The 12,180-nt window shown below is 53.7% G+C and overlaps 1 protein-coding gene and 1 pseudogene across 4 annotated transcripts in view; both read right to left on the bottom strand.

The window, feature by feature from the left end:
• Positions 1-12,180, bottom strand: part of SMPD4 (sphingomyelin phosphodiesterase 4) — a 22,914-nt gene continuing 10,734 nt past the window's right edge. For 3 of the 4 annotated variants that reach the window (XM_011355927.2, XM_011355929.2, XM_023528287.1), the window contains 11 exons: positions 11,439-11,510; positions 8,180-8,266; positions 5,228-5,373; positions 4,464-4,554; positions 4,068-4,168; positions 3,329-3,492; positions 2,625-2,830; positions 2,035-2,268; positions 1,641-1,772; positions 1,342-1,470; positions 1-1,230 (listed from right to left, as the gene is read on the bottom strand). In XM_011355927.2, the coding sequence (XP_011354229.2) occupies positions 901-1,230; positions 1,342-1,470; positions 1,641-1,772; positions 2,035-2,268; positions 2,625-2,830; positions 3,329-3,492; positions 4,068-4,168; positions 4,464-4,554; positions 5,228-5,373; positions 8,180-8,266; positions 11,439-11,510 (1,692 nt within the window). In that variant the 3' untranslated portion in view covers positions 1-900. The remainder of the gene's footprint in view (positions 1,231-1,341; positions 1,471-1,640; positions 1,773-2,034; positions 2,269-2,624; positions 2,831-3,328; positions 3,493-4,067; positions 4,169-4,463; positions 4,555-5,227; positions 5,374-8,179; positions 8,267-11,438; positions 11,511-12,180) is intronic. The other variant, XM_011355928.2, reaches the window with a different exon arrangement.
• Positions 5,744-5,858, bottom strand: LOC111737072 (annotated as a pseudogene).

Genomic DNA, 12,180 nt, shown 5'->3' on the forward strand with positions numbered 1-12,180 from the left:
TTATTGTGTCTTTGAGCACTTGATTTTATTGAAGATACAAACAATGCTTTTGATCATCTTTGGTTGTAGACCAGAAGCTGGCAAGATGGGCCCAGTGGCCCCGCCATATCCCCTACGCAGAGGAGAGCTCGTCCTCTCGGATATGGTGGTGACATGGACCACCACTGAATGATGCACTTGCTGGCTTGGGGGCCAGAAGGGAGCCAGAGGAAAGCACTGTCCCACCAAGCGCCTGTGCTCCTAGAGGATCTTCTCTCCGCCAAAGTGGAATTCTATGGCCCATACTTGGCATCGTTGGGGGTACACAAAGGAGAATGATCCTTGCTTTGCCAAGTGTGGTGGCAAAATTTAGTTTTAAAATTAGGAATCAGAGGAGAACCATCATCTAATTTCCTCAGGAATCTCTTTTAGGGTCTTTGATTCTTTGGAGCCAGAGGATGAGTTGCTGGTCTGGTATCACCCGGGAAAAGGAGACACACTACAATGCCCACCTCAAGGATAGTGAGGGCAAAAGACCAGGGCCCTCCTGGAGGAAGCACTGACTCCTTGGTTTCACGTGGCTAAATCCTGAAATAGTTAAAGAAGAGAAAGTCCCCAAGAACCATCTCACTGCAGGCCTCGCCTGAGGGAAGGAAGGAGGCCCAGTGGCTGGGCCCTGGGTTGGCCCACCCCTTGCAGCTCATGGGTCCTTTGACATTGCTCCCTTCCTGGCCAAGCCTGGACTGCATGCCCTTCTTGTTTCAGGTTCTCTTACGGATGGCTCTGAATCTGCAGGAAAATACCCCTAAGAAGTGCGAAGGTGACTGGGCTCAGGCTCAGAGCTGGCCTCTTAGGTGCACAGGAGGGGCTGTGTAGCCATCCTGCTGGCTTGTGTGGAGACAGGTGCTGGCCTGCTTGTAGTCAGAGCTGGTGCAGCTTGCCTCGCTCTGTCAGCAGTGTCATGGCCATGGCGTAGAGGAAATAGCCCAGCACAAGCAGCAGAGCACAGGGCAGGGGCCCAATGCAGAACAAAGAGGCCACAAAGAAGGCCAACAGCAACGACAGCAGTGTCCGGTAGCTACCCAGGAAGCGTAGGCTGAGCCTGGGGCCCCGGGCACGGCCAACCGAACGCCCCTGCTCCACAGGGCTCAGCAGGTGCCTGCTGGTCAGCCCAGGCTCCATGAGGTGGTAGCGACAAAAGCTGCCAAGGAAATCGGCCCGGGAACACAAGGCTGCCATCTGGCCTGCAAACTAGAGCAAAGACAGAGGCTTGTGGGAGTGGGCAGCGAGCAGGGGCCACACTGTCCACCCAGCCTCTCTGAGGTTGTAAGGAAGGGGTGTGGCCCTCCTGCCCACACTTACCCTGTGGTTGATGGTGGAGGACAGCCGGAACAGCAACCGGACTAGGCTGGCGATCTCATAGCTCCGGATGGGCTGTAGCTCTGAGTCCCCCTGGTACTCGATGTCAAACTTTCGCAGCCCGTTGATGATCTAGAAGCAGCAGGAGAGGTGAGCCTCAGGTGAAACTCAGACCCTGGGAGCAGTCCAGGGAACACACCGCTGCAAACGACTCAGTAGAGCTGTCACTGCTTATGGGGACCACCAGCTGTGCTGCCCGGAAAGCCCCAGAGAGCCAGGTGCCTCTGGGACATAAGCCTTACCTGGTAGCGGCCCAGGGGCGTAAGGATGAGTCCATCCTCACCCACGATGCAGTCTGGGAGCTGTTTCTTTCCATTCTCATCCTGAGTTGTCCCCAAGGCGAGCGTGAGCTGGGTGAGCTGGGCCTCATTGAGCTGTCAAAGAGAAACTACCTGCTTTTAGTTTCCAGGAGAAGGGAGGAGACTGGTCTTCACCCCACTGGGCCTCTAATAGTGACAATAACGGGATCCAGCCTTGACATCGAAAGCATAGGCCTACATCTCCCACAAGATGATCCCAGGAGCCCTGAGTGGCAGGATCCACACTGGGTCCTGGTCCATGGCTGGTCCCAAGCTGGGCAAGGGGTGAGGGCCACAAGACCGAACCCTGGGGAGGAGACAGCCCCATGGCTCGTACTCGGAACATCTGGCACAGGTACTCCAGGGCCTTCTCCAGGTACTCGTCTGTCTTGCGGACACTGTCCTGTCCCATCTCATCCAGGTCATTGGCTGGGTAGGAGCTGTTTGTATCCGAGGAGTAGAAACCCAGCCACGACAGAAAGGGGCGGCCAGCTGTGCTCTCCCCACACTGGTCAGAGATGGACTTGGCGGTCTGTTTGGCCTGCGTGATGAGCTGAGCCAGGCGCAAGACCTGCAGGGCAGACAGGAGGTCAGCTGGCTCCGGTGAGGCTACCTCACAGCACTCAGCCACCATAGTCCAGTGGTGGTCCTGGGGGAACCTGCCAAGGGCCAGGAGGGGCAGCTTCCATGTTATGAGGATTTTTAAAGACTAAGATGCATGTTCTAAATGTGGAAAACTTCCAACATTTCTTTTATCATGTGAAAAAAATTAGACTTCACTGAACAAAAGAGAGGAAGGAGGAGTAGCATTGTCTACTCAACACCCACTCTTCCTCCTTTCTTTCCCAGAATGTGTGCACCCTCCCTGGATCACTGTTCCAGAAGCTCAGGATGGCCCTGCGGCCAGTGGAGCTCCAACTCACTCACCAGTGTCCGGACTTCTGGCCCAAACATCGGGGTGTACTTGCAGTCCTGGCCCTCCAGGCTGTAGACGTGGCTCTTCACCTTGAAGGAAGTGTCGGTGACAGCTGGTGGCCATGATGACAGGAAGCTGCCAGTGAACGTGGGAGCTGTAAAGAGTCGGTGCTGGCGGTGGGGGATGACAAGTTCGGGCTCCAGGAACAGCTGCTCACCTGTAAGGCAGGACACGAGTCTGGCTTTAGTTTTTGAAGACACAAAATACTCAGTCGCCACTGGCAGGCTTCCTGAGTGCCTCCTGAGGTTTTCAAAGGGCAGCGACTGTCCAGTGTAGGGGCCCAGGTCTTAATGCTCCAGGAGCCCCCACCAGTCTCAACGAGAAAGCCGACACTCACCAAGAAAAAGCCCAACAAAACTGGCTAAGACAAAAGCAGACAAGAGACCAAGAATTGCCCCTGATGCCACCATCACTCGTCACCAGGGAGATGCAGCTCAGAGCGCTGCTTCCCCTCCCACGGGGCACACCACAGCCCCAGCCCAGCATGCTATGTCACAGGGAAGGCGGGGTGCAGCCAGGCTCAGACCTTTACCCTGCCACTGGGCACCAGGATTCCCCACACCACCTTTTGCCAAGCCCCTCACAAGCCTGTGAAGCTCACGCAGGGTCCGTGGGTCCCTCTCTAAGTGGTGCTTCCCACTAGGTGAGGGCTCACCTTTCTGGATCATCTCAGCCAGGTTGGGTTGGGCAAAGACTTTGGCCACTCGGAACACCATGAGCGCGTTCTTGGGGCTGACCAGGTCGGTGCGCAGCGCACGGCTCAGGAAGCCCACGAAGAGCTTGGTGTACAGGAGCAGGTTCTCCTGCACAAAGGGCGCCCTGGGGACCAGGCAGTGGGTTAGGGGCCAGACCTCCCGCCGGGAGAAAGGCCACATGGGTCCTCACCCTCACTTCCACTGTATCCTCAGTCTTCCCAGCCATGACCTTATGGAGGTGTCAAGAATGTCCACTGAGGGAGCCTGGGGGTGGCAAGGGAGGAGGCAGAACAGAGGTGGGAGAGACCTAGGCCCCCTGAGGACAATGAATCCTCCCCAGGATGAAGCCCTTTTTGAAAGGACCAAAACCAGGTTGGCCAGGGCACCAGAGGGATGCACAGGAGAAGGCGGCCAGAGAGGAGGGAAGCCTGGAGGCTGGCTGGGAGATGTTGGAGAGGTGTGGTGGCTGCTATGAGAGAACTGGTGAGGAAGGGTTGAAGGGTGATTTGGGGGTGAGCGTGAACATACATATGAGTGAGATAACAGTACAGAGACAGAAGGGTGACCGTCGTTTCCTTGGGAAACCAATCCCAGGGCCCAGGCGAGACACAGCAGGGTCAAGGAGGGGTGGCCCATTCCCACTCTAAAGGACCTCGGAGAAGCAGGTCCCCTGAAGGAGGACAGGCTGCTGGGGCTCACCATCTCTCCGACACACAGCGGGCCTGGCCGTCACTGCTCTGAGCCTGCTTCTCAGGTGCATATCTCCAGGGCTGCAGGTAGCTTAGCCACATCTCCAGGACCTGGTGAGACGTGTGCACATTGGTGGGCTGTGGGGGAAGGGCTTTGGGCCAGATCCTTGGGCCTCCTGGAGCCTGGCCGGGGAGGCAAGTCAGTGGAGCAGGGGCATATCCCTAGCTGTGGGGCTCTGCTCTGCCGGGGAGGGCAGGAGATGTCTCCAGGGTCTGGCTTCTTCCTATACTCCCGAGAGGGAATAAAAGGGACTCACTGCACCCCTGGGATGTTTAACCCTCTCGCCATCCCTTCGGAAGTGGGGCCAAGTGCAGCTCAGTGAAGTGTGACAGGACTGACACTCACGGCTCTGAATGATGCGTCCAGGGGCCAGTGGCCAAAGCAATGCTGCAAGAAGAGGTAGAGCTTCTGCTGGACAAACCTCGGGATGGCGGCCCTGCAGGGAAAGGGTGGGTCACCTCACAGGTGAGCCCAGTGGCTCCCATTTCAAGGGTTGATTCTGTCAGGGGGAGCACTGTGCACTCCCTAGAGGCAAGATCTCCTATTTTTAGCCCCATTCTTCAGAGGAAGAAATCAAGATTGGGAGAGGTTAGAGAACATCCCAAGGACACACGGCATGCATGTAGACGATCCAGTGTAGCTCCTGTATGCTTGTCAGCTTGGATCACCCCACTACCCCAGCCCTTTCTCCGCCTGAGGGGGAGGAGAGGGAAGCATAGAGATCGGTCTCCTGTGACAACTGAGCCACTCTGCTACACAGGCACTCCTAGCCCATTGGCCTTCTTGCCTGCCACTGGGGAGAAAGGGACCAGAGGGAGCAGCAAGATGAGGCCTCTCCCTGGTTTGACTGGTTCTTTCCACTGGCCTGGTGGGATAGGCAGAGAAGCAGCTGGGAAGCCCCACCCACCTCTGGGGCCGGGGTGGAAGCAGGAGACAGACCCAGGAAGGGATGAGGCGATTTCCCACCTCCCTCACCCTGCAGAGGCCTCAAAAGCCTCTGCTCACCCGGCCCACAGCCCTGGGGAAATGTCACTGTGGGCGACACGTGTGTGGAGAACAGGAGAAAGCAGACTGGGGCACAGCAGCCCTGAACATAGCCCTGTACACACCGTTTGAATTCCTCCAGGGGACTGGTGGCGTGGGAGTGGGCGGAGGGAGAGACCTGCTCGGGCTTCAGGCTGTTGGAAAAGGCGTGCAGATGCTTGAGCAGCAGGCGCACAACCAGCACATGCTCCTCGGTGGGCGTGAATGACTCCTAAGGTTGAGAGGGGAGAAGAAATCAGGACCCAGGTCTTCGTGAATGGGAAGCCCCAGGTCTGACCACGTCCCGCCCAGGCCCATCTCTCTGCTCCAACTACAGGATGCGTGGGCTGGGCTGGGAGTGAGACCACTTAGGGCCCCACTCATGCCTGGTATTGCAGACAAGCCTAGCACTGCTAAGAGTGGTGAAGCCTATGCAGTGCACCCTGAGACAGCTGCTAAAACAGACAAGTCAGCCAAGTGCTTTACTTCCCTAAACCCTTCAAACCCATTTTTTTTTTTTTTTAGGCCAGGTAACCTTTAATTGACCTCATGGATTGCAAAGATCTTGTCAGCTTACAATCCCTTATTTTTTTATTTTTTTATGCCTATAGCACCTGGTTTTCCTAGTCTCCCATCCAAGTACTAACCAGGCTCGACCCTGCTTAGCTTCTGAGATCCGACGGGATCAGCCTTGTTCAGGGTAGCATGGCCGTAGACTCAAACCCATTTTTTGTACCTTCCATGGATGACTTGAGTCATTGCTGCCCAACCAGGTCATCAGGGGTCCTCATCTCCTGGCCAGCCAGAGAACGAGGAGCAGGGGGCAGGAAGGCCGCCATCCCACTCAGGACTTGGACTCAGAGGGTCTCTGCCTGTCTCCCAGGTATGTACAGATGGCTTCCTGGGCCTAACAGCTTCCCTTTCCCAGTTCCTCCTCCTGCTGAAACCCTATCCTTCCATCTGCTGTCTGTCCTAAACAAAGCCCTTTCCCCGCTGGACCTGTGGTCAGCACAACCCACAACACACAGAGTACCCTCAATCTTGTGAGCCGACTTTTGATTCAGAGTCCTTGTTTGATCTTGGAGAGGAAAGCCTATTTGCCGGCTGTTCAGGGATAGAGTGCAGGGTGGAACTCCCTGAGTGGCAGAGGACACATGGGAAGGCAGAACCCACTGCCCCACCACTCTGGCTGTCCAGACTGATGTATTCCTCTCTTCGCTCACCCCTAGCCCTCTGCAGCCTCAACAAACTTGTTGGAAGAGCTCTTGGCAGCCTCATCCCCACCCAGAACAGTACTGAGGCTGGTGTAGGCCACGAGTCTTGGCATACTGCCAGACCTCTCGTGGCTGAGGAAGCCAGCCCATAGCACAATCCATGCAGCTCTCCTTGTCACGGAAATAGCTCCACAGGCCCAGGCGATATGCCCCACAGGTCACTATGTCTAAGGATGGCATTTTGGGGCAGAAGGTAACTTTTTTCTGCTTATCTGTATTTTTAAGTCTTTATGCAATAAATTTGCATTGTGTTAAAGAAAAAAGCATGGCCTACTTTAATAATAATAAAACATTAGAAAGGAATCGATGCCAGGTCGTAACTCCCTGCCGCGAGTCCTCCCCTTTCTCATTCCTGGCCCCTCGCTCTTACCTGACCAACATCCCTTCAAAGAGAATATTGGCAGGGGAACGGGGATCCCCTACCCCATCTCACCCCCATCCTTCCCAGTGTTTCTGGAGAACTAGGTTCCCTACCACAGGCCCCCAGCAATCGCAATGTACCCCCTCAGCTATCTTCCTTCTAGGTTTGTCAAGCCAAACTTTTTTCCCAACTCCCCACTCTCCTAAGCCAAAGCCCCACAGGAGTCTCGGACCACAGCTGCAGATGCCTCCTCCACGTTTTAAAGACACTTTCCCAAAGCCCTTTCTAGGGCTCTTGGTCTTCCTGCTGTGGAGTAAATGCAGACAGTTTCTCCAAGGATCTTGCTCTTAGCCAAGTGAGACCTCCCCAACAGAGGCTGGAGTGGCACCAAATTCTGTACTTGGATGGCCCATTCTGGACCTTCTGGAACATTCTCTTCCCTCCTGACTGCAGCTGCTGCTTCAGAGCACAAACCTCTACTGTGTGCTGTGCTCACCATCCCATCCCAGCAAAAAACAAGATTTCTCACCTTATGCTTAAATTCAAGTTCAATATTGTGTGCTTCCACCAAAAGTGAAATGGACAGGCCCCTGGCTGCAAGCATCGTTCCAGGTATACCTTTCCACCATTTCTGCCCAGATTTCCTGCCTTATCTCATAAATCAGTGAATGATGAGACTCTGTCAGCTCTGAAACACCCTGTAGGTCTGAAGTCCACTTTGCTGACCTCAGATCTGTCACACTGTTCATTTCTGTCTAAGCAGACCACAATTTCCATGAGGTCACAGCCCACTCTTGTCCACCTCTGGAGGAATCCACAAATCCACAAGGGGCCGGGCTTATAGAAGGCCAGGCCCCATGTTGCCCAGGGATCGACAACCTCTTCAAGCTAGGCAGCCAAGCCCAAGTTTTCCCACCCCTCTGCCTCACACATGGGCTGTCAGCAAAACTGCACCACTCACAAGCCCCAGAGCCTCCTCAGTCGCTTACTGAGTACCAGGCTGGCATTACGGGGAGAGCAAAGGCCACAATATTTCGCTCCCTCAAACCAGGGCCAAGTATGGAGCCCTCACAACATCTGAGAACTTGTGACACCATGGTTGGCTTGAGGCTTGACCAGGCAGATTTGGTGACCCCAGAGCCAGCCGGGATCATGTGCCTCACTCCATGCCACATGGCCGCATACCCCAAACCCCAGCTAGTCCGCAAAGCTGAAGGCCAAGCCAGGCTGAAAGGCTAAGCCAGCCCCTCCCGACCCCGAGTCTTGCTCTGTGTGGAATGGGTCTTTGTATCACCCCCAGCTGGCCCTAGATATGCCCTTGCTTTACCACTGCACTGACATGAGCTCTGTGGCTTACACCACAGGGCAGGGGTGAAATGGAACAGATCAAGAGCAGCCAGTACTTGGTAGGCGTGGAGGGCCTGGAGGCTGGGTTGGGCAGGGCTGTGGAGGGCGCTGGAGACACTGAGTCGGTAGTGCAGAACCTCCAGCTGAGACAACAAAACACAGAAGCCAGACAGGGCAGAGGAAGGGGAGGGGAGGGGGAGATTGGGGAGAGAAAGAAAAAAGTGAGAGCCCAGAAGTAAGGAGAAAAACAAAAAACAAAAAAACAAAAAACAAAAGCACGTCAGTGATAATCCAAACAATCACAGCCCAGCAACCTCAGGCCAGTGAGACAAACTCAGGCCGGTCCAGACCAAACCCTTCCTGTGCTAGGCAGAGGGACAAATAGACCCTGTAGGTCAGTCAGCTGGGAGGCTCCCTCCATATTGCTGGGGCCTAAAGGCCTCTCTAGCTTCCTGAGGTTGGCCTGACTCACTTGCCTTCCAGAAGATCCTGCTTTCTCCCGAGTCAGATGGCACTGTGTGCAGTATGTATACACCAAAGGCCACCAGGAGCCCAGGTGCCTTGCTAGGACACACTGCCAGCCACCAAAACCATAAAGGCCCAAGGCTCAGGAAAGAAACTTTTGAGGAGCCAATTCTAGCTGGAGGCCTCTCTAGAACTAGGCCTCAGAAAAGAAAAATATGTAATTTATTGGACTTCCCTGGGTTGTCCCAAAGAGAAATTTACCGGCATAATTCCTATGTGTCTCAGATCTAATCAGTGTCCCACCCTTACTGGGGCTGGTTCCCAAAGGCAGAACAGAGATGAGCACAGGCTTGGCCCACCAGGCCCCACCGGACACCCTCCACACTCCATGTTCTGGAATGATGAAAGGAGGCACAACACTCCTCGGATCTAATTCTGGGAAGACCAGCCTCTACCTCAACAGATCACTCCCCACCACCTCCAGATACACAAGGCGTTTTCATCAGTCCCAATGGCAAGAGCCCCAAGAATCTGGCCATGGTCACACACTCCCAGAGGCAGCTAGAACCCTGAGGCTGCGACAGCCTGGGACTCTGGGGATGACAGATGATCTGCTGTCAGGCCCCACCCTAGGACCCTCTGCCCTACCTGCTTGCAATATCAAGGTTGGCTGAAGCAGCCCTCCAATAGCCAAGCACAGCCCAGAGCCAGTCCCAGCACACATCCTGCCCTACAATAGCCATGCCTCCTGCCTGAACAGCATGCTTCACATAGGAGAAGTCAGAATGCACTTGCCAGACTCCAAGGAGACAAGCACAGCCAGAGCAGAGCACACGGAGCAGGGGTGAGAAGAAGCACAGCAAGGAGGCGTTGGCAATTCACAGCCTTCGTCCAGGCCAGACCCTGGGCTCAGCTGCAACTCTCAGTGAGGAATCAGGACACACACCATTCTCCTGTTGGGTCCCTGTCCTGGCCTGCGGGGACATAGGGCAGGCCCCACAGAAGCCTGTAGGGCTGTGGCCATCCTTACTATCCCTCCAGAAGCTACACTGAGGAAGCTGGGTAGAGTGGAGGCCAGGCCTCCAAGAAGTAAGCATGCACTCTGGACCTAGCCCAGCCATAAACACACTGGGGTACTTCCAGGAGCTATGGTTCCGGCACCCTTAAAATCAGGAATATGTGACCTTAAGGGTACGCTAGGACTTTCAAGGATTTCTGTATGGCATGGTGTGGCATGGGCCTGCACAAATAGTAAGGGGTCTCAGATGAAGCAGACCTCCACAGCTGTCTTTCCCAGCTTCCTACACACCTAGTTTTCTCAGGTTTTGTTTTTCTATCTCGATAGGAAGCAAAGGGTAGAACTTCCCTGGGCACCTGGTGGGTATTTCATGATGATCCCCCGACTGCCAGCCATTCTGAGCGGCTCTCACCCACCCTGTGGGCTGGCCAAGAGGAAGCAAACAGTGGGGAGAAGGGGAAGGCCCCACCGCCCTAACAGGGATCGTGACCGCCCGTTCCCTGTGTAGACTCAGAATCCTCACAGGTGACAGACAGCCCAGAAGGGCCTTTCTGGTTCGTCAATCCACTAAAAATTAAAGTGGGCATGTTTCCACTGGCTCAGAAGACAGAACGAGCAGACAAGGAAGGCAATGCAGCAAAGTGGCCTCTGCAAGACCAAGACACATGCGAAGGAGCAAAGCGAGCCTCCTGGGACCCCACAGGGAAGCTTGGCCCCCCAACCACTGTGCACCGACCAGGACCATGCAGCTAGTCTGCTCTGGAAGCAGGAAGGACAATGCAAGCATTTTGTAATGTGAGAGGCCCAGCCCAGGATAGAGTCCCCTGTTCTCCTCCTCCCTCTCCTGTATGACACCAAAGACGGAGATCTGGAGCACACTGCACTTTAAAAGAGCAGCGGTCGGAGGGCTGCACCCCAGGCCTGACATGACAGAGCACTGGGGTCACAGAACTAGTTGTTGAGACTCTGCGGCAGGAGTAGAACCCTCACCTCTCCTCAGAATTGCAGAGCGAAAATTACAGGCCAACATTCTTCATTAAAAAAAAAAATCCATAGATCCCTAGTTATCAAGGAAGCCCACAAGAATTTTGTCTAGCAGTGACAAAAGCAAAGTCTAAGGAGCAAATCGGTGTACAGCAGCTGTACACTGTAGTTCCGTGGAGTGTGAATCTAAGTGCCCTTCCTGCCTCTTATTAACTGAACCCTGATGAGTTCAGTGGGCTGTGAGCTCTGAGGACAGCAACCCCAGGCGGGTGCCAAAGTCTCAGTCACCTCCACACCTCTGCACACAGAGTATGCTGCCCAGCGAGGGAAGGGAAAAAGGCGAGGAGGAGGAGGAGACAGGCCAGGCCACATGCAGGGCATCAGACTGCACCCACCACAAAGCTTGCCAAAGCTCTGGAGGTGGTAGAGGGCAGCGTGGGCACCAGGGTAGTCGAGGATCTGCCAGGCACCCCCTCAGCAGAAAAGCAAGAGGCACTGTGATGATAGAAGGAACAGACCCAGACATGACTCCCACAGGCATCAGTGGCTCCCCTACACCCAGAGCAGGAGCACCACCATATCATCTGTTCCTGATGCCAGGGAGCGGGGGCTCTAGAAGCAGCTCAGGAGGACCCCAGAGAGGACAGGCCTCCAGCCCTTAGGGTGCAAGCCCACCACAGAACAAAACCCACATGCTGTTCAGAATCTGAGTGAGAGGTGATGCTGGGCTTCCATTTCCCACCATTCAGCCCTTGAAAACTAACTGGCACCGAGGACAAGAAGTAGCAGGTTGGCCAGGTGCACCAGGGACAGAGAAGGAGATGGAAAGAAAAACTGTGGCAACATACCTTGGCATGAGGGGACTGCATTTTTTGGTACATCTCCAAGGAATAATGATGAAGCCACATTTCAACAAAAACCTGCAAAAGAACACCAGCTGGTCAAATGATTTAACAAGAGTGTCAAGACCATTCAGTGGAGGAAAGGACACTCTTTTCAACAAATGCTGCTGGGAAAACAAGATATCCACATGCACGTGAATGAATTTGGACCCTTTAAACCATAAGTAAAAATAACTCAAAATAGATCAAAAATCCAAATAAAAGAGCTAAAACTATAAAACTCTTAGAAGAAAGCATGAGGAGAAATCTTCATGACATTGGATTTGGCAATGATTTCTTGGATATGACTCTAAAAGCAAAGGCAACAAAGAAAAAAACAGACAAACTGGACTTCTTGAAAATGAAAAACTTGTGCTTTAAAAGACACTATTGACAGAGTAAAAATGCAACCCACAGAATGGGGGTAAATATTTGTAAATCATGTATCTGATAAGGGATTACTATCCAGAATATATACAGAACACCTAAAACTCGACAACTAAAAAATGAACAACTCAATTCAAAACTTGGCAAAGAACTTAAATAGACATTTCTCCAAAGAAGGTAGACAAATAGCCAATAAGGACATGAAAAGATGCTCAACACCACTATTAGAGCAATACAAATCAAAATCACAATGAGATACCACCTCATATCCATTAGAATGCTATAATAATAATAATAAAAATGAAAATAAAAAATAAAAAAA

The sequence above is a fragment of the Pteropus vampyrus genome, unplaced genomic scaffold (assembly GCF_000151845.1).
Source record: "Pteropus vampyrus isolate Shadow unplaced genomic scaffold, Pvam_2.0 Scaffold23, whole genome shotgun sequence".
Taxonomy (NCBI): domain Eukaryota; kingdom Metazoa; phylum Chordata; class Mammalia; order Chiroptera; family Pteropodidae; genus Pteropus; species Pteropus vampyrus.